Below are 22430 nucleotides of genomic sequence, written 5' to 3'. Positions count from 1 at the left end.
ATCAATTTTTGTAATTTTAGAACAACATTGGCGTATTTCTGTGACCAATTACAATTTCACACGTTCTATTTTTCCGATGCATTCCTGGTACATGAACGCATCACTCGTTCGCACAGTCAGGTGAATGCGACTCGACGTGGTCACGAGTTTCTGTGGATGAATGTTTTTGGTGTTTTTTCTTGACTCCGGCAAAATAATGAGGGCCAAAGAGATAAAACGTCAATGGAACAGATCCACAGACATTTACCAAGGTAAGAAGGTACATAAACTCCCACATAAACACACGCCCGGTTTGTAATGTAGAACCACCACAGAGCGACGGCGTCTACACCGCCCACCGGACACCACTCGAATGGACGTTCTGAACCATAACCTGTACATTTATAGTACCGAGTATGATGACGTCACAAAGCCTCTTACTCTAAACCTCATCTCCTTCCTGAGTTTTCCAGCGTTGGCGAGTCGGTGAGGCATGACCGTCCGGCTACTTTGGCTCAGATTTCCTTGGTTTTTCACTAAGTTCTGCTTTTGTGGCTCGATTTGGATGAAACCTGAACCACCAGGTGTTTGCCTACTCTCACTGCAGATCACAATGTCATCAGCGAACATCATAGTCCATGGAGCCTCCTCCCTGATTTCATCTGTTAATCTGTCCATCACCATTGCAAACAAGAAAGGGCTCAGAGCTAATCCTTGATGCAATCCCACCTCCACTTTGAATGACTTTGTCACGCCTACGACACACCTTACTATTGTCTGACTGCCTTCATACATATCCTGTACCACTCTTATGTACTTCTCTGCCACCCCTGACTTCCTCATGCAATACCACACTTCCTCTCTCGGCACCTATGCTTTCTCTGATATCCACAAAGACGCAGTGCAACTCCCTCTGGCCTTCCCTGTACTTTTACATCAGCATTCTTAAAGCAAACATTGCATCTGTAGTACTCTTTCCTGGCATGAAATCATACTGCTGCTCGCTGATCCCCACCTCTCCTCTTAACCTAGCCCCCACTACCCTTTGTCATAGCTTCATGCTGTGGCTGATCAACTTTATTCCTCTGTAGTTACTACAGCTCTGTACGTCCCCTTATTCTTGAAGATGGGTACCAGTACACTTCTTCTCCACTCCTCTGGCATCCTCTCCCTTTCCAGGGTGGTGTTAAACAGTATCATTAGGAAAACCACTGCCATCTCACCTAAACATTTCCAAGCTTCCCCAGGTATGTCATCTGGGCCAACTGCCTTTCCACTCTTCATCTTCTTTAATGCTGTTCTCACCTCATCATTGCTAATTTGCTGCATTTCTTGATCCACTATCCCCACATCATCTACTCTTCTCTCCCTCTCACTTTCTTCATTCATCAACTCCTCAAAGTACTCCTTCCTTTTATCCTGGCTTTATCATTATTCAAAGCGTCTCTGAATGAAGATTTCAGTCAGAACGGAGGACATATTGGATGATATTATCATGTGTTTAGCCAGTTGAAATGTCTGAGGCATTTCTGTAATAAGGAAGAGGTAAGAAAAGTTAGCACATGGGTTTATTTTATTTGAAACTTTTTTGTGCGTTTCGGGTGTCATAGTAAAATCCAAGACGCCATTCAAATAAGAAAATATTTCAAGAAATTCATACGTTTAATAATTCTTATTCTGCTTTGTAAAAGCATTTTACTTTGCTTTTTCTTCTCACTTTCTCGCCTTCTAATGGAAAGCACTTTATATATTGAGTTACGTTGTGTATGAAAGGTGCTATACAAATTAAGGAAACAGGTTCATGCACGCTCAAAATGTCAGACTTTCTCAAAGACATTTAATGGCACAGTTAAACAAAATGTCAATGATTCAGTCCTGTGTTCCACAATGAAAGAAACTGCCGGTTAAAGTCAGACTCCGGGGAAAGACAGCCTTGAAGCCCCGCTGGTTATTGAAAGTTTATTAATATTACACGTGTCGCGGGTCCAAATTGCACTAAATTCGTCACTGCACGTCCTCGGGTCCCCGGCGATACACCCAACATGTCTGAAGTGGATCGGATGAACGGTTGTCGAGATAATCAAAGGACATACAGACAGAGATCCCTTCCTCTATAGGTAGTTCAGATAGATCGTTTGGTTATTACGCAGCTGCCACGGAAGTTTCGGCTAAGGCTTTGTGATGTCGCGGAAGTTTCAGCTAAGGTTTTGTGATGTCATTCTTAATGACGTATTCTCTCGGAACGCACGCCACACGCCGTTGGTGACGAGCTGCGCTGCGGTGGAGACGCTTGTGTCCTACAGACACAGGGAGAGAAACTAAACACAGACAAACAGCTCGTAAAAGGCACAAGGTGAGTGCTACACACAATATTCACTCTTTATCATTATTCAAAGCGTTTCTGAATGAAGATTTCAGTCAGAACGGAGGCCATATTGGATGACATTATCATGTGTTTAGCCAGTTGAAACCTTTGCTTTTCCCGTTCAGCTTCTTTAAACATAATGACCACATTTGATGTCAGCAGCTGCAGCCGTCATCCACCTACTGCTTCTATATAGATATATAAAAGAATCTAAAAGGAAATGGGAAACTATTCAATTAGTTAAAAAATATGTTAATAAAAAGGAAGTGACAGCAACAACAGCCGCTGACGGAGAACACCAGAATTGACAGGCAGAAGGATCTCGATCTCTGATGGCGTAGCAGAGCGAGATCAATCTTGGGCAAAACCTCACCCGTGCCACGGTGGAGACAATTCTCTTCATTATTATTATATCATGAGATGATGGTGTTTAACTACGAAGAGAAACTTTTTTAAACGCTTTTTGCCCTTGTTTTTTCAATTTGATCCACTTCGATGTTTTTAGAGTTAAATATTGTCTTGTCTCTGTAGGAATGGCCTCACCCAGCAGTCTCCTGTCTGAAGAGAATTTCTCATGTTCCATCTGTCTGGATGTGTTCACCAGTCCAGTAACCTTACCATGTGGACACAACTTCTGCAAAGCCTGTATTACAACACATTGGGATGGTGATGTCCAGTACCTATGTCCTGTGTGCAAAGAGCGTTTCCACACTAGACTTGAATTACAGGTCAATACCTTCATATCGGAGATGGCTGCTCATTTCAAAAAGTCTCAAAAAGTGAGAGTTAATTATGTTGAACCTGGAGAAGTTCCCTGTGATGTCTGCACCGGGACCAAGCAGAAGGCCCTGAAGCCCTGCCTAGAGTGTGCAGCCTCATACTGTGACACCCACATTGAGCCCCATCACAGAGTACCAGGCCTGAGAAGACACAAGCTGATCCACCCTGTGCACAATCTGGAAGACAGGGTGTGTAAGAAGCACCGTCGACCTCTGGAGCTGTTCTGCAAGACAGAACACATGTGGGGTTGCCAGTTCTGTACAGAGTCGGATCACAAGTTCCATCCGGTTTTTCCTGTGGAGGAGGAATATGGAGCGAAGAAGGCTCAGCTGGGGAAGACAGAGTCTGAAGTTGAGCAGATGATCAAGGAGATACAACGAAAGATTGAAGAGATAAAACTCTCAGCGAAGCTCAGTAGAGAAGACGCCGACAGAGAGGAAGCCTCTGGTGCACAGGTCTTCACTGCTCTGATGCTCAGCATCGAAAAGTGTCAGGCTGAGCACAGTGAGAAGATCCAAGAGAAATTGAAATCCATAAAGAAAGAGGCTGAAGGACTCATAAGAGAGTTAGAAGAGGAAATGGACAAACTAACCAATAGGAGGTCAGAGCTGAAGCAGCTCTCACTCACTGAGGATCACCTCCATCTCCTCCAGAGCTTCCAATCCCTGAATACTCCTCCACTCACCAGGGGCTGGACAAAGGTGGAGCTCAGTCATCCGTCGTATGCAGGGACCCTGAGGAGAGCCCTGGATCCACTGGAAGAGACACTGAACATGGAGATGGAGAAGCTACGTGAAGCTGAACTGAAGAGCCTCCAGCAGCATGAAGTAGATCTGACTCTGGATCCTGATACAGCACATCCTTACCTCATCCTGTCTGAAGATGGAAAACAAGTTTATTGTGGAAACATAAGGAAGGTAGTCCCAGACAACCCTAAGAAGTTCTCTGAATATGCATTAGTCTTAACAAAGCAGAGCTTCTCCTCTGGAAGATTTTACTTTGAGGTTCAAGTTCAAGAGAAGATCGAATGGTATTTAGGAGTGGCCACAGAGTCCATCAACAGGAAGGGTGACATCACAGTGAGTCCTGAATATGGCTGCTGGACTATTTGGTTGACAAATGGAAATGAGTACAGGGCTCTTTCTGATCCAAGTCTCCTTCTCTCTCTGAGAACCAAGCCCCAGAATGTGGGGGTATTTGTGGATTATGATGAGGGCCTGGTGTCCTTCTATGATGTGGAGTCCAGGGTTCATATCTTCTCTTTTACTGGTTGTACATTTAAGGAACCACTCTACCCATTCTTCAGTCCATGTCCAAATGATGGTGGTAAAAACTCTGCCCCCCTGATCATCTCACCTGTCAATCAAACACATTAACATTTTAATTTCAGTTTTCTGGGAGATGATTTGTAGTCAGTGCAGAAAATAATTCATATTATATAAGACATAATACCTGCACTACCAGCAAATAAGTGATTACTTTTTTTTTTTAATTAATCCCTTTATATTTTACTTTCCTTTTACTTCTTTAAGAATTGACCCAATATAAATGCTTTGATTTAAAAATTTGCCTAAAATGAGTTGGAGTAACTAACGTGGATCCACTTTCCAGCTGAGGGGGATATTTTTTATTCTGTCTTTAACATATTCAAAATATCACCAGGGTTTTACGACATTTTTCACAAATGAAATAACTTTTTATTGTTTAAGCAGCTCAATCAGTACCAATTCATGCATGTTGTCTTTCTTAAATGACCGACATTTAAATGAAATAAAGAATCACACTTTGTTCGAAATTGACAGAAACAAGTCGTCAAAGTAAATGGTTTTGGTCATAGGCGGTTGCTTGGGACCTCAATTTGCGTTTTTTTTCTTTAATTTATAAAACATTTTATCTGAGGAACAAAAATTTGGACCTATTATGGTCCCAACATGAGCATAGTGAGCGCATCTTCCCTTCACTGCGTTTATGTGTGTGTGGTATCAGCTTCCAAAAAAACACTGATCAGTCATCCAATCTTGTCTTTTTGCTTTTTGGGGGGTAAAACCATGTCCAGGAGCCCCCCACCCAAAATGAAATTATGAAAGGTCCTCTTATTGCTTTCCATGCAACCGGAATCCAACTTCAGTTCGGTCACTGAAGTCAGAAAACTCCATAGGGACATGAACCATGGACACGGTGGGTCCAGCGTGTCCTACAGCGAGGCGGCAGAGATCTCCAGGGCAGACGTGTTCGGGTCTGACAACCCGTTCTGCGGAACTGATCCATTCTGTCGCACTGTGGACACAAACACACACACAGTTGTGGACTTCGGACTTTTACCGTTAAGAGAAAAGGGGATTCTCAAATTCTTTATTAAGAAGCATGTACTATACTTTTGTCTTGAAAGAATTAAAGATATACTGTGGCAGTTTCTCCTACCACGCGCCACCAAAGTGGCGTTTTCAGGGCCCTCCTGCACAGAGACACAGAAGACGAGGGGGGGTTGTATACACCAGTTTATTGTAGAGAGGAGGCTAGGTGGAATTAGCCAGGAGCAGATAGAACATGTCATGCCAGGAGGAGGCAGATCATTGAATTCGCAAAATAAAAGAAAAAAGAAAGAAAGAAAAAACCCTGCTGATTGGAGTCAAGTCAATCGCCGATTTAATAAAAGCCGAGCCTGCAGTATGAAATTATTTTCAAAGGGAGTGCTGTTTTTGGGGGGGTTTTTTTCCACATAAAAGCGAGTACCTCCTTTTTCTCCTGTGTTCGGCAACTACCATTTTTTTACGGTTCCGACCATCCGATCACGATTGGGGTACAGCTTACCGATACAAATCCGATAATGCTTCGGGCAGGATTTACGCGGAAACCTGTCAGAGAGGCAGCTACATCAGAGCCAGAGGAGCGCATTTTAAAATCTATTTTATCGGCAAGTATATCAGACAAAATAACGGTAATGATTCCGATAAATGGTAAAAATGAATGAATATGAAAAATGAATATCCGATCCCATCACGGTCCAGGCCTGTCCATCCTCTCCTCCTGCGCCGGCCTATTTGAGGAAGCCCTTGTAGAGGAAGTGGGAGCGCCTGGAGAAGCGCTCGTTCTCCAGACAGAACAGCAGGTCCCTGAGGTTGATGCGCGTAATGCGCTGCCGCGTGGGTCTGGAGCCCAGCGACCCGGCGCCGCCAGACAGCGTCGGGCTGGACCCCACTCCCTGCTTGCACAGACAAAACACACAGACACGGCGGGAAATGTTGGGGGTCAAAAAGCGAGACATTTTGTTTGGAACAGGAGTCGAGCTAGGAGCTGTGAATAATAGTCCACTAGTGATCCCTCGTACGATTGGTCGCCGAAATCGCCGACAATGTTAGTCCCAAAATTGTTTTAAAGCCTATTTGGTTTGAGTAAAAACAGAAAATATATGATGGTGTGGGTGTCCCCTGGGCGGGTTAATCGATGGAGCATGTTTTCAAGGAAAACGGGTTTTGTTTTCTCCACTGTGCTGAGAAATAGTTTATTTGAATTCTTAAACGGTATGAAGCAATGTATTTTAGATATATATATTTTTTTTCCCTTCTGATTTAATCATGTTTCTATGTTGGTTTCCTTGGAGTGCCATTCTGTATCCATCAGAGCCCGTGTAGATCAGACCTGAGTTGTGTATTATTTTACATTTTGCTACAATGGCTATAAATGAGAAATTTTAAGCACATGATTGGAAACGTACACTAAATGCGCTCCTATCCTAAACAGCTCCTACTCAAAAATAGCTTAATTAAAAGGGCATTTTCATGTCTCCGAGAGCCCCCTAGCCTCTGATATCGGTATGACTGTGATGTTGAACTACTGTTACAATACAATTTTTTACGACGGTGGAGTAGTCCGGAGGAGTTAACGCTGTAAAGAAAATGCATTAAAAAATGTAACACCGTTGGGGAATACAAAATCCGGCATTCACATGAAACCACGTCACTGTACTCATAGGCTGCTGCTGCCGCCGTATGCTTTGAGAGTTTGTTTTCGGATTCATTTCAGAGCATCACTTTGCTGTAAAGTCACTGTGTTTTACTTCATTCTACTGGCGCAGGCAATGGACATTGGTGATTGGAATGGAAATTTCACTATTTACCACAGAACTTAATGGTTTTGATGCTAATTTCATGTTCAGTCAAGGCTTGGAAGTACCCAAACCGCCATTCACGCATCACTGTCGATGGGGAAAAGTGAATGGGATTTCTACTTCCAGGGGCTATGGCTCTGTGAGGCGTTTGAGGTTCTTGGGGGAAAACAGGCGGGGAAGCCCGCGTTACCTCGGCGGCGGCGGCGGCGGCGGAGGACGGAGAATCCAGAAGCCTCCTCTTCTTCCTTGGCCCGATGGCAGCCAACGCCGTCAAGTTGGCCTCCCGCTGTCTCATCTGAGCCAGCTCCTGCTGCTGCATCTGAACCGCGCCACACAGCGAGAAACTCAATAACACACTTCGACAAAGGCCGGCTTTTCATCCGTCAACCCCAACGCCTGGACACTTTGATCCAACCTCTTTGGCCTTCTGTTTGAGCCGCAGCTGCTCCGGGTCCTCTTGCCGTGCTCGAGACTGCAAGGGCCAAAAAAAGAAACGGGTCAGTATTTGATGGTGTGTGCAACCGGTCTCGACTGGGGATGTACCGCACCGCGTTGTATGGATGGGTTCTGCCTGAAGCGCGCACAGGCCATTCTGCACAGCGAGACACATAGTTAATAAGGAGAGTAAAGTGCAATGGTATCCCCTCCTCCTCTGCTCCTATCCGTCTAAGCTGTGCAAAACACTGACCGTAAACAAAGTGCACACCACAGGAACTGAAAACTAGGCATGAATAGATAAGTATATCCACAGAATAACAACAAGAGGGAGCCGCTTAACCCGTAAACACTGAACATGACCCAACTGGATGAATCGGGACGTCACGAACCTCAGGCTTTATACATTTCAGGTCAACAAAAATAAGGTTGAAATTGAAATTCCATTTCTAAATGTCATTCCATTACATTTTTCTGAAAAAAAAATTGATCCAGGCAGAAATATATTGCGTTAAGCATTCGCTGTTATTATATGCTTTATGCTGAAAAACCATTGAGTAAAGACATTTTGGGCAGCAGCCTTCATATTAATCCAAACCAAAGTTGTATCGTATTCGTTTATTTTATTTGCTTTTTAAAATGGATTATAGAGATACAAATAAACATTATTTCACCGTTACTGACAACATCATAGACGTCATTTAAATACAAATCTATGCAAAAAAAGATAATTCAATAAAGATTACTTAATTTTAAATTCTCCTGACAACACTAAGACTAAGGTATGTTGTTTTTCTTTTGTCTCCCCGTTACTGAAGTACAGGATTTAATATTTAGAAGTAAAGAGCATTCACACAAAAATAAATCCAGTTTTGACCAAATGAAGCCCCATAGCAATTATCTTCAAAGTATAAAAATAGTCAATTCCCTTAATTTTGTCTGACAGAGAAAAGCAGGATACATTAATTTCCAGTGCTATAATAACAAAGTAATCAGTATATTTATGTTTATATTCAGTTTGTTAGACTATCTGTGTAAAGGCAGAAGACTTATTAAATGTTCAAATTGCACAGATATATAAAAGATAAGTTACCTGCGTCTAAAAGCACCAATGGGTCGGTAAACGTTGATAAATAGTCGGCGCTGCAAACCTCAAGTTTGTTCCCGCTGCAAAGTGACCTATGGTGTGTGTGTGTGTGCGCGTGTGTGTGTGTGTGTGTGTGTGTTTTAACACATTTGCTAAATTTATGATGTAAAGCTTCATTCGCCGAAGCATCATCTTGAACACGGCTGGCAAACATGTTAAAATTCTTCTGAGAAGCCGTCCTCCAAGCCGTCTAAACGTTCATGTTTATGCCTCGCTTTATGTGTGTCGCACCGCGGCGGCAAGGTAGCAGACACCAAACGTTGAAATAATCCATGGATGGTGCCGTCAAGCAAGTTCCAACGACTCCTCCGCCCCATGAAACGTCACGTTGCATACATTGCGTTCCGCTGCGTTGCTCCATCTTAAAATAATCTTGCTCACTCGACGTTATTGCTGCTGCTGTTACCAGGTGACTTCTCTTTACGCTACGTCGCGCTGTGTCGCTGCTACTTTACGACATGTCGTGAAGGAGCTGTGTATACATTGCAGCTGCAACAAGCGTTTCCCCATGACATTTTGAGGGAAATTCATCAGACAATAAATGGTATCGGATTACAACATAAATTATTTCCGGAAATTAAAAAAAAAAAAAATTTATACTGATCAGCATGATTCACGTGGGTCACATTTTCAGGTCGGAGAATACAGAATTCCGGATTAGTCCCAAAAAATCACATCCCTGAGTAACCTTTTTCCCTCTGGACTTCCTTTGATTTCCCATGCCAACATCAGGCGTTTCAGTGCGAGCCCAGGAGGAGGCTGACGGGTGGTGTCGTACCTTAGCTGCCTTCAGGAGAATCTCCCGCTCTTGCTCCTCCTTCCTCTGCTTCTCCAACTGGTCCAGTTGCTCAAAGAACCTGAGCTGCGCGCGCACGTCACCGCTCTGCTCGTAGCAGCCTTCCTCCTGCAGTGATACAGTAGCATCCAGTGGAGAGAAAGAGGGTTTATTGTCGATTTATTACATCAATAATGAAGCATAAATTAAAAAAACAAACAAAACAGGCCAAGCACTGCAGGTACACACACCAAACGCACAGAAAAGTGATGAGCTGCCCATTAGAACCCATTTGACATCAGGACAGGAAACGCATCTTCCCAAATAGGTCATGAACAAACCTTGAAAGTGAAATTTTTCTGCTGGGCCACCTGAGAGACTGTCTCCACGAGGTTCTGGAGCCGCTGTTGGGCGGCGTGCGACACATATGTAACGACGTCCCCGCCCAGCTCCGTCACCCCGAACCTCCTGCCTGGAGGAGGAAGATCCGGCATACACAGTGAGGAGCCGTCGAGGAGCGAGGAACGGACTCGAATCAGTGTCAGTGAAGCGACATGTGCGCGTCTCGTCTCACCGATCTCCAGCATCATCCTCTGCAGCATGGAGGTGTGGAGGAACAACTCGTCCTTGCAGGAGCGCGTTACCGCTCCCACCAGCTCAGAGTTGGTCGCAAGGATGTGGGCGCTCTCCTCTGACAGGTTCACCCCCGCCATGGAGGCCACGTCGTTGATGTCGTCGTCGTCCCTGGGCGCGCAAGACACAGCCCATCAAGCCCACTGCTAGATCCACCATAGACTTAAACTGTGTTTTAATACAAGCACTCACAGAGCCAGACCGACCAATGTTATGTCTTTAAAACCACCGTAGGGATCTGTGGGTGGTGCGTAAACCACATAACTTGATTTAAATGTTGAATCATTTCTTCAAGTGAAATCATTTGGAGATCGTTTGGAGTGGATTGCGCTGGACTGAGATCCTCAGGGAAATTTGCCAAAACAATGATTATTTTGGGCATACTTGAAAGTACCGCCGGTGTCTTTCAGCTTGTTCTTTAGTGCAGGAGACAGCGCTGCTGGAGGAAGCGACCTGAAGGCAGTGGTTGCCACAGGCCTCACTGGAGGAACCAGAAGAGGAAATGTGGTTTTTAAAGGCTTAATAACATGCTGTCTCCAACATACCTTGACACATGGCCTGAGGTAATGAGAGCCGTTTGTTTATTGGCATCCTCACCCGAATGCAGCGGTTTCATCTGCACTTGTTGCGGTCCCAGCAGGATGCGGCTCGGAGCCTGGTTCCTAAGGGACGCCATGGATGGGGCATCCAAGGTAACCCGGGGCCTCAGCATCGCTCCCTGCTGCTGAACTTGGATCACCTGGGAGGTTGAGTGTTCAAGGAGACAATGACTATGAGTAGTCCACAATTTAAAAGGCAATGTTTTAAGAATGCAGTCCGACCATTAAAGAGGGTGCCACCGAGTGGCCAATAAAGGGAAAACCCAGGTATGGATTCCCAGAAAAGTTATGCATGTTCAAGCCCTTCAACTTAGTTCTAACAAATATCTCTCTGAACAACCTTGAGATTCAATGGTGGGTTACCATCTGGGCTGTCTGTCCAGGCTTACTGAGGCCTGGCTGGATCTGGGCTCTCGTCATTTGTGTAGCAAAGCGAGGGCCTGGGCTGCTAAGAGTGACCATGCTGGGGGTGGGAGAGCTGGTGGAGGCTGGAGGGGCAGGGGCCGGCTGGGTAAACTGACTCTGCTGGATGAACGATGTTGCATTGGAAGTGAACTGCCTCAGGGCGGGGAGGCTTCTCTGGAAGATGTGTGTTGTCAGGTGGAAAAACATTAGATATGTAGATCACTACAGCATGACAATATACTGTATATACAAAGGTTTGACTGCTCTAGTAAACAAAACAAAAAGTACTGAGGCAAACCTTGAGAAAAGGCACAAGAGAAGGCAGTCGTGAGGAGTTGAGCTCCTTGTACAATCTGCCGGTGAACTCCTCTGCTTCCAGCCTGCCTTCCTGGTTTAATCAAAAGAAAAGCAGGGTACTTTAAGAGGTATGCTAGTCAATGGGAAGGCTGATGGGTGAATGTCTTGATTCACTTTTGAGAAGCCAATGAAAGAAAGGAAATAAGTGAATCTTTAATGGATTGTACATTTCAGTGAGCAGCGGGTAGAAGCCATGCCTAATGCACTGTTGTGTGACGACCCACTCACCAGCAAGTCCTTAACCAGCTCTTTGACATTGGCTTCCGTCTCTACCGACTGTGTCCCATTGGATACCAACTTGATCAACGTGGACAGGAATTTCCTGCACATCTTCACATACTCCATTGTTTCCTTGCAGAAGGATATATTCAAAAGAGAGACAAAACGACAGCCTGTTTAGGTCCCATGTCGTATTTAGAGGCCCTGCCCAATCTGATCCATGGAATTAGCTCAACTCACATTGCTCACTGTTGCGGAGGTAGCAGTGCTGGCTTGCTGGGGGATGGTCCCAGGGGTCATGCCCGGTAGTGCAGCTCCATCTGAGCTCTGGGTGGAGAGCAGAGAGACAATTACACATTTTAATCATACACGTTTTATATGCACCTTTCTCAATCCCAAGGCCATATTACATTATACATAAACATATACTGTATATATACTGTATATAACTTTTAGCTTTCACCTCTGATCAGCTATTTGTGGTTGTTTGCATCAACTACTGTATACGGTATACATTTTAATGAGTACAATCAAAAAAGTTATGAGTGACCTGGAGGACAGGATGTCTGTGATGAGCAATTGTTGGGGAGATAGTCGTGGCACCCGAAGAGGCATGTCGAACGATATTGCTGGGCACTACTTGCCTGCTGATGATGGGGCTCCCAGGGACCTTAGGGAGAAGGGTGCCAATGCATGGTGTAATGTGAATATCCAGATTGAGAAAAAAAAACATTTTCACCTAAAGTTGCTTGCCTTGGACTAGGACTAGTGGACCTACCTGAGCAGGAGGCAGGTTGGTAGGGGTGGCAGGCCGAGAAGCCATGGAGCCCTGGGCCTGGGCCTGGGCCTGCATCTGGGCCAGGACCTGCTGATGGATCATCAGCAGCTGCCCACTCTCACTGCGCACCAACACCATCCCTGAAGAAATTCACGCAAGACAATACAGGGTTATGGATAGAATAGACTATCAACCTAAGTTACTGACTAGAACTTATATCAAAACAAACATTGTACACCTGAAAATACATACACGATATGACATGTGTGCTAATGATCTAAAATGCTGTATTCTATGTGTATACTAGTGCCCTAAATTATAGTCCAATGGAAATTTCAGTCACGTTATCAGTTCCATGTTAATATGAAAACATAAACATAAACAAGTAGTGCTGGGCGACATATTGTTTTAATATCAATATCATGATATGGGACGAGCCTATCATCTGGGATTCTGGTTCTCATATTGCAATATAGTTAAATGTCAAGTCAAGTCAAACTTTTTGTCATTCCTGCCATATACAGTGCAGTCTACAGTGGAACAAAATTGTGTTTCTCGTGGTCCTTGGTGCAATATACAAAAAAACATACACAAGACATACAAGACAAGGATGAGGCTGAATGACCAGGGCTATACATAGTGAAAATAGCAAGACAGTGCAAGTCATGACAGTGCAACTGAATCATTACAGTAAAAACAGTAAAAGGAAATAGTTAAACGCAGGACAATGTATGACAGAACAGTGAGTACACAGTGAACTACATGGAACACATTCTTACAAAAGAACATAATAAAAAGAATAATAGTGTGGAGCAGCATGGTATGGTGGGTGGAGATAGTCCCTGAGAAAAATAGTCCAGAGAAAAACAGTCCAGAGGAAATGTAGTGTAACATAAAAATGAAATAAGTGGTTATTGGGAGTATTCCTTAGGTTAGGGTGATACGGGTCGAGGGATGCAGCAGGATGATGTACATGCAAATGTTGCATGTCTGGTCCTGATAGCTTGGGGGAAGAAGCTGTTGCAGAGTCTGGCAGATCTGGCCCGTATGCTGCGGTATAGTACAGCACTACCTTTTGCCAGACAGCAAGAGAGAAAAGTATACATGGGAGCAGTATACGGGATCCTTCGCTATGCTACGGGACTTGCAGGTGCAGAGTTTGGTGTAGATGTCCTGAACTGAAGGGAGGGGGACCCTGTAATCATTTTAGGTGTCCTCACTATCCACTGCAGGGACTAAGGTCTGAGATGCTGCAGCTCCCATACCAGGTAGTAAGACAGCTGGTCAGGGTGCCCCTATAGAACGTGGTTGTGCTGTTGTGCTCTTTTGGCTAGAGATGTGGAGTTGAGAGTCCATTTGAGATTATCCGCATGTGCATAGCAAGGAACTTGATGCTTTTGAACTTCTCTACGGTGGAGCCACTGATGTGCAGCAGGGAGTGGTCAGTGCAGGCCCCCCTGAAGTCACTAACCACCTCTTTTGTTTTGTCAGCATTAAGAGATGAAGGATGTAATCAGTACACCAGATTTCTAGCCCCTCCAGTTCCTCTCTGTATGCCAACTCTTCATTGTTGCTGATGAGTCCTACCACTGTCGTGTCATCAGCTAACTTGACGATGTGGTTTGAGCTGTACTTCGTAGAAGAGTCATGGGTCAGCAGTGTGAACAGCAGTGGACTGAGCACTCAGCCCTGGTAGGCACCAGTGCTGAGCTGAATATAATGCTGCTGGAGGTGTTTTCAATCTGGACTGTCTGAGGTCTTTCCGTCAGAAAAATTCAAGATCCAATTACAGAAGGGAGGTTTTCAAGCCCAGCAGCCACAACTTTCCTATCAGCTTCTTGGGGATGATCGTGTTGAAAGCTGAACTGAAGTCTATGAACAGCATTCTCACATAGGAATTTGTATTGTCCAGATGTGAAAGGGCCAGATGGAGGGCAGAGGACCAGTGGACCAGTTGGTGCGGTATGCAAACTGGCAGGGGTCAAGAAAGGCGGGGATCCTGGTTTTTATTTGGCTCATGACTAGCCTCTCAAAGCACTTAATTGTGATTGGAGTGAGTGCTGCAGGGCGATAAGTCATTGAGGCAGGCCACAGTCGATATATTCTGCACTGGTATGATGGTGGTGGTCTTGAAGCATGCTGAGACGACCGCCTGGATCAGGGAGATGTCTGGCAGGACTTCTGCTAGTTGGTCTGCACATTCCCTGAGTACACCACCAGTTGTGTTGTCAGGTCCAGCAGCCTTGTGTGGGTTGACTCTGAACAGTCTGACATCTGCTGTGGACAGAGACAATACCTGATCATCGAAAGGCGGGTTGGTCTTACTTGCAGGTACGTCATTCAGTGCTTCAAACTGTGTGTAGAAATAATTTAGGACATCCAGGAGGGAGGCATCGCTGTCACAGGCAATTCCCTTGGCAAATATTAGGGTTGGCATTTAACAGACATAAACTCCACCAGCGATGAACAGTAGCTTGTACAGTAACTACCCACAGTACAGTAACTACCCAAACACACAAGCCACCACCACCATCCAGTTTATTGTCCAAGGTGCGGACACTGGAAAGAAAGATGGTTGAAAGAGCCGGAATCTGCAGGGATTAGGCTTTAGCCAAGCATAGACCGCTTGCCGCGCTTCTGTTTTCTCTCGCACCCCCTGCAGTCCTCGGTTGAGCAACTGCAACAGGAGGCCCGTGGTCTCGGGCCTTTGGGGTGGATGGAACAAGCATTTTCCGGTTTCCAGCAAGGTTTGGCGGTCGTAGACCTATTCACAAATTTTTTTCACAAAATTCTTATGTTTTTATTTTTTATTTTGACTAAACAGGTGGACATAAATGGACACTTGCAACATACTGGTTGATGGTGGGATTAATGTAGCCAGAAAGCAGCGAGATCATTAGGGTATTACAGGTTATTACAGGGTATTTCCAGTCACCCACCTGGTCCTGGAGGGAGATGGATGTTCTGGATGTTGGGCTGCCCCAATTGGGAGCCATGTGTGAGCCTGGGAACCAGCATCTGGGGGGCATGGGCTCGGGCCCCGCCTGGACTGGAAGTGGTGGAGCCCCTAGGTGACAGCCCCTGGTGCTGTGCTGACTGTCCAATGGTTTTAGGTGCGTCAGCTTTGATTAGGTGCGACACCGAGGAAGGATGCTGGGCTACCACAGCAGATCCCGTGGCATTGTTTTTCCTGTTAAAAGTCATGCCGGTCCCCCGTATGCCTGTCGGTCCCCCTGGCTGAGATGTAACCACGACATTATGGGAGTTGGTCTGAATAACACTGTTTGACATCTGGGCATTGCTGCTGTCACTCATGCCACTGGTCGCTGTAGCCCCGCTTCCTGCACGATGAGAGTCCATGGCCTGTCCTCCATTCATTGGTTGGTATCCAACATGTGTTCAATCTGGTAGGAGATACTGAAAGCAAGTGTTTATCAGTTAAGTGTGCAGTGAATTTCCTTTTTCAAAATTCCTTAAAAAGTAATAATCTAAATATCCTCTTGTGTTGCAAGATGAAAATTGCCAGGTTGTTTATTCCTCAGTTACAGCTAGAATACCAACTCTGTGTTCATCAGAACAAGCTCAAGTTTCAGACAGTGTGAGAACTAGACGAACTAGACTACACAGAGTGATAAGTTTTACATAACTGTGTTGTGTGACACTTCTAGTGGTTCACGGGATATGGTGTTCCAGGGAATTATGCAGTTGTACAAAGTGTGCTGTGGCAAAATAACAATCCAAATTATGAGAAAAGATGTTGGGGAAACAATGGTTTATATCTTGGTGGTGCAACGTATCATAATGCTGCGTCTGTAACTGAACCAACCAACAGACCCCTGATTAAAGACAAAACGAGAGCACGAGCACTTGAACTTGTTTTAACGTGCAGTCGAAACCACCTTGAATGAAATGGAAACTGTGGTCACTGTGTAGAAAGCTACGTTAACAACATTATTTTGACTTTAACAACTCCTGTCCTTCAGGTCAATTCTGGAGTTCTCCAACAGTGGCCGTTGTTGCTGTAAGTTCCATTTAATTAACCTTTTTTTAAACAAATTGAATAACTTCCTATTTCCTTTTTGATTTTTTGTTATTGCTTATAACCAGGAGGTGGACGACTGCTGCAGCTGCTGACATCAAATGTGGTCATTATGTTGAAAGAAGCTGAAAGGGAAAAGCAAACGTTTCAACTGGCTAAACACATGATAATATCATCCAATATGTCCTCCATTCTGACTGAAATCTTCCATCAGAAACGCTTTGAATAATGATAACGAGTGAATAGTGTAAGCCCTCACCTTGTGCCTTTTACGAGCTGTTTGTCTGTGATAAGTTTCTGTTCCTTTGTCTGTCGAACACAAGTGTCTCCACTGCAGCAGAGCTCGTCACGAATGGCGCGTGGCGTGCGTTCCGAGAGAAGACGTCATAAAGTATGACATCACAAAGCCTTAGCTGAAACTTCCATGCCAGCTTCGTAATAATCGAACTACCTAAACTAATTATAAAGGAAGGAATCGCTGTCTGTACGTCTGCATGTCCTTCGATTATCGTTAATCCGATCTACTTCACACTTGGCGGTTGTATTGCTGGGGACAAATTTGGTGTGATTTGGAAACGCGACACGTGTAATATAAATAAACTTTCAATAAACAGCGAGCCAGATGGGGGCGTGGCTTCAGGGCTCTTCGACTGAGTCACAAACAGCCTCTTTCCCCGGTGTATGACTTTAACCGGCAGTTTCTTCCATTGTGAAAGCGCAGGACTGAATCATTGACATTTTGTTCAACCATGCGATTAAAATGTCTGAGCAAGTCTTGAATTTTGAATATTGATATAATATATATCCTTTATTTGTATAGCACCTTTGCTACACCTTGTCCACAGGACATGTAACTCATAGTGCTTTATATTAGACTAGATTTACATTACATTAACGTTCACCATGGCTTTCACATCCTGTCTCTTACATCCCCTGCTGGTTTATGTATAATGAGCATTTATTTTATATACTGAGGTACAAGGCCATTTAGAACTTGATATAAAAATAGAAGAATCTTAAAACCAATCCTAGTTTTAACAGGGAGCCAATGTAGAAATCTAAGAACAGGTGTAACGTGTTCAAACTTTTTTGTCCCGGTTAGAACGCGTGCAGCTGCATTTTAGATTAACTGTACCCGCTGCACAGATGATATAGTCAGGCCAGTGAATAGGATATTACAGTAGTCCAATCTACTCATTATGAATGCATGGATTAATTTTTCAGTCCGCTTTTGACAGGAAGCCTCTTCATTTTGAAATGTTTTTTAGATGGTAGAAAGCTGATTTTGTGATGTGATTGATAAAATCTAGATCGCCCTCTAAAAGATCTAGAGTATTTCTGTTTTATCTTTAATCAGTTGTAAAAAGTTCTGTGACATCCATGCATTCATATAATTAACACATTAATAATTACATTATTAATACATTAATATCATTAGTGAGGGAGTGTATGGGGAGTAGGTCATCAGGAGATAGGGATATGTATAGTTGTGAATCATCTGTATAATTATGGTAATTTCTTTTGTGTTTCATTATAATATGTGCAAGTGGAAGCATATAGAGGTTAAACAAATACGGTCCCAGAATCGAACCTTGGGGCACTCCACATATAATATCCACTTTGTTCGACACCAAATCTCCAGTGGACACAAAGAACTGCCTGTCCTGTAGGTACTTCTGAACCAGTATAGAACCCGGCCAGATAGGCCGACCCATTTTTGTAATCTCTCTAATAAAATATGATGGTCAACAGTGTCGAAGGCAGCACTGGGATCTAGGAGCAGAAGAACAGATAGATTTTTAGAATCAGTGTTTATGTGCAGATCATCACAATTTTAATAAGTGCTGTTTCTGTGCTATGGTGAGGTGGAAAACCAGATTGATAAATGTCTAAAAGGCTGTTTGATGTTAGATAGTTGTTAAGCTGAGGGTAAACTGTTTTTTTCAAGTATTTTGCTGAGGAATGGCAGGTTGGAAATGGGCCTATAACTGTCAGCAATAACTGTTGCATGAAGATTGCTCTTCTTCAGGAGTGGTTTAATGAGAGCTTTTTTAAATGCTGCAGGAAATATAACTGATTGAACAGAGCCATTTATTATTTTTAATACCATGTACTAGGCAGTTAAAAACAGCTTTAAAAAATGTGGTAGGCAGAGGGTCCAAGCAGCAGGTGGAGGACCTCAGCTGACAAGCAATATTGTCCAGTTTTTTTTTATGTCTAAAGAGACAAAGTGAGACAAGGCAGCAGTCATATTACTTGACAACTGGTGGGTAGGATAATTTCTGCATGTTGAGACACTAATATTCTGTCTGATAGCTTTAATTTTGTTACTGAAGAATGCAGCGAACTCTTTACATTTTTCAGTGGAGAGAATCTCTGACGGTGTTGTAGATGGTGGATTAATAAGTCATTCAACAGTGGAGAAGATCACTTTACTATTGTTGATATTTTCTTTAATGATTTTTGAGAAGAAAGACTGTCTGGCCTGTTTAATTTCTATGTCGTATTGAGTCTATCCTTGTAAATTTCATGTTGAACCTGAAGTTTTGTCTTTCTCCATTTTCGTTCTGCCTGGCGACACTTTCTCTTAGGCTGCCCAACAACCGCTCCATTTCTCAAGTGGGCTTTTTGTTTTTTTTATATTTTTTGTTTAAACAGGTGCAATGTTATCAATGATAATTTGTATTTTCGAGCTGAAGTCGTTTACAGGATCCTCAGTTGATGATGCCATGAACAGCAGTTACTAATTTACAATTCTCTTAAAGTTTTCAATGGTATTATCGTTAATGATACGTTTTTTTATTTGTTCGGGTACCCCTCTGTTGTACAGGAAGAGCAGACACGTCAGAATATGCAACAGTGCTCTGAAATAGCAACATCCATGACACAGGGCACAGTGATATTAAGTGATATTAAGTCCTTTTGATATGACCAAGTCCAGAGTATGCCCCTTTTTGTGGGTGGGTCCAGAAACATGCTGAATGAGGTCAAAATGCCTCCGATAGGCTAATGAAGTATTGAGCAGCTGTGTCAACATGAATATTAAAATCACCTGAGATAATTACACCATCATATTTAGTGGAGACCTTGGACAGTAGCTCAGAGAATTAATCAAGAAAGCCACATTTAGATTTTGGCGGCCGATAGGGTCCGACCTACCAGCGCTATTGAGGCTGATAAGACCGACCCCGTACATCTGCGCCATGGCGGAAAGAAGCCAGCACCATCACCTGCAGATCGTGGCTTAACCATGCCCCCTCGTCTGCCACATACTCCCACCGCCTGGCCCAGGGAGCCGTCTGGCCACCAGCCCACTCTCTAGAGCAGGAGAGAAAGTCAGCCCCCACCACCTGCACCTATGGATCACCTTGAACTTAAAGGGCTGAAGAGCCAGGTACCAACGGGTGACCGGCACGTTGGTATCCATCATCCTTCATGGAGCCACTGCAGCGGGCCTGGTCCAAACAGAGGGTGAAAGGGCACCCCAGGAGGTAATACTGGAGGACGCCAACTGCCCACTTGATGGCCAGGCACTCCTTTTCCACAGTGCTGTACATGGAATCCCACTTGGAGCACTGGTCAGTCCCCGCCCTCAACCTGCTGAGACAACACCACCCCCAGCCCTCTGTCCGACGTGTTTATCTGCAAGCAGAAAGGGAGAGAAAAGTTAAGTGTACACAGCACTGGCTTCCCACTTCCCTCCCCAGATCTTATTTTACTTTATCAAACGCCAAGGAGTTTGGCGTTCGATAAAGTAAAAGTGTTTTCCGACCCGGGCCTTTCACCTTTCAGTAGTCTATACAGAAGCGGACTGACCTATCAGGCTTATTTATTACGATGGGAGTATCAACCCATGTCCAGCATGGCCTTCAATTGTGCTTGCACAACTTTGAGTTTATATTCGGGTAGGGGGTACAGCCGGGAGCATACTATCTTCCTCATGGTCATCGCCACATGGTGGTGAATGAGGGCTGTGCAGCCTGGCCAGGGGAAGAAGACATCAGAAAACTGCCGTTGTAATGCAGCCACCCACCCACAACTGGGTTATTTCCTCTCCTGACTGAGTGTCGTTGTTCACTCTATTTAACTTGTCCCTGATCACAGAGAAGTACGGGTGAGTGAGGGCAGCATCTGGGCGCCCCATTTGGCCATCGATTTGAACTACTCACTCAAAGGCCACGCTTAGTGGCGACTGCTCTGGCGGGAAATTATCAGCGGAGGAGACCACTGGGACCAGCAGGGACTCCTCCGCTCCCGACCGCGTAGCAACCACTAACGACCCCTCAGCGTCACCGCGCACTATGCAACACTCACATTTCAAGTTCAAGTTTCCCTACCGACCGTCTTTGCACTCTTTGTCTTTGCAGCCTCCTCATTAAAGTGTCAATGGCTGGCCAATCCGTACCCCAAATCAGGTATTGAGACAGGCAGTAACTAACGGCAGCCTTCACCTTATGCTTTCTCGCCACGTAATGAATTTTAAGTCGCATCATTGGATACGTATGAATATCCCCATGCACAGACTGATCCTCCACCCACGATGCCTCCAACAAAACTTCGGGTCAAACCAGACATTGCTGACCATCTTCAGAGAACAGCCAGAGTCCAGCAAAGCCTGATGTCTACCCCCTTGTAGTCTTACATTGTTACTAGTATCTATACCCATCATTACTAGTATCTATTCCCATTGTTATTAGTATCTATTCCCATCGTTACTAGGATCTATTCCCATTGTTACTAGGATCTATTCCCATTGTTACTAGGATCTATTCCCATTGTTACTAGTATCTATTCCCATCGTTACTAGTATCTATTCCCATTGTTGTTAGTATCTATTCCCATCGTTACTAGTATCTATTCCCATCGTTACTAGTATCTATTCCCATCGTTACTAGTATCTATTCCCATTGTTACTAGTATCTATTCCCATTTTACTAGTCACTATTAATTGAGCACTAGTACTTATTTATTAGTGACCAGTACCCTTTCTTGTTGTTACTCATAACATTTTGAGTTTTACCAGTAACAATGTATTTTTTACCCGTCATGAGAAATTTCTCGATAAAATATCTTATTGATGGTTCAATTTAAAACGTTAGTCATAAAAATGAAAATGTTAGTAGTAACAACAGGAAAAGGCACTGGTCACTCGTGAAACCCTGAGCCGGACATTTAAAGAAATTTGCTTTATGGACAAAGAAGAAAGAAGAAGAAGAAGAAGAAACAGTCTTTATTAGTCACGCAACACACCACACTACAACACATGCTTGCACACACACACACATGCACATGCTTTGATGGTGGCCGGTGAAATGAATTCTCTGCTTTTGACCCATCCTGGCTTGTCCTTCCTCCGGGGGCACAGCCAGGAGCAGTGGGCAGCATACGTGGACGCGCCCGGGGACCAGGTGACGAGTGTCCATCGCTGGTCAGACGATGATGGGTGCATGTTTTTGGTGGGGGTCCTTACTGACGTGAGGTGGAGGAAACCCCATGTGAGCACGGGGAGAACATGCAAACTCCACACAGAAAGGCTCCTATTTGGGAGATAACCCGCCCGGAGCACGGTGCCAACAGCGCCCCGGCGCCCCAGGCCTTTCTGTGTGGAGTTTGCATGCTCTCCCCGTGCTCACATGGGAATTTGAAATATAAAAACTGAGACATTGGCAGCATATTCGAGGGCTCACTGGCTGCGTTGTGATCAGCACAGCGAGCGCTCAGGTAACTTCGGCAGCGTTGGAGGGGTGTAAACGACGTTTCCCGTCATGCAATCGGGGCCCGTGTGCCGACGTCACGATCCCGTCACGTGAT

The 22430-nt window shown here is 44.5% G+C and overlaps 2 protein-coding genes across 2 annotated transcripts; one reads left to right on the top strand and one right to left on the bottom strand.

Annotated features, from left to right (window-relative positions):
• Positions 1-2877: 2877 nt before the first annotated feature.
• Positions 2878-4500, top strand: LOC307246445 (E3 ubiquitin-protein ligase TRIM21-like; the record flags this gene model as incomplete). Its single annotated transcript, XM_080022355.1, has 1 exon — positions 2878-4500. One exon carries the CDS (start codon positions 2878-2880, stop codon positions 4498-4500), a length of 1623 nt encoding a protein of 540 aa, XP_079878481.1.
• A 1661-nt stretch (positions 4501-6161) lies between these two features.
• LOC307246444 (transcription initiation factor TFIID subunit 4-like) lies at positions 6162-15784 on the bottom strand (the record flags this gene model as incomplete). The annotated part of the gene is made up of 14 exons (XM_080022354.1): positions 6162-6326; positions 7423-7551; positions 7648-7704; positions 9593-9718; positions 9931-10061; positions 10164-10333; positions 10607-10703; positions 10820-10961; positions 11185-11400; positions 11525-11614; positions 11812-11934; positions 12043-12129; positions 12581-12720; positions 15520-15784. The coding sequence occupies 14 exons, from the start codon at positions 15782-15784 to the stop codon at positions 6162-6164; spliced, it is 1938 nt and encodes a 645-aa protein (XP_079878480.1).
• Between the last annotated feature and the right edge of the window lie 6646 nt (positions 15785-22430).

Source organism: Zeus faber (assembly GCF_960531495.2).
Source record: "Zeus faber genome assembly, chromosome: 21".
NCBI lineage: Eukaryota > Metazoa > Chordata > Actinopteri > Zeiformes > Zeidae > Zeus > Zeus faber.
The sequence above is the reverse complement of the archived record's forward strand: the minus strand, read 5'-3'. Positions and strand labels throughout refer to the sequence as shown.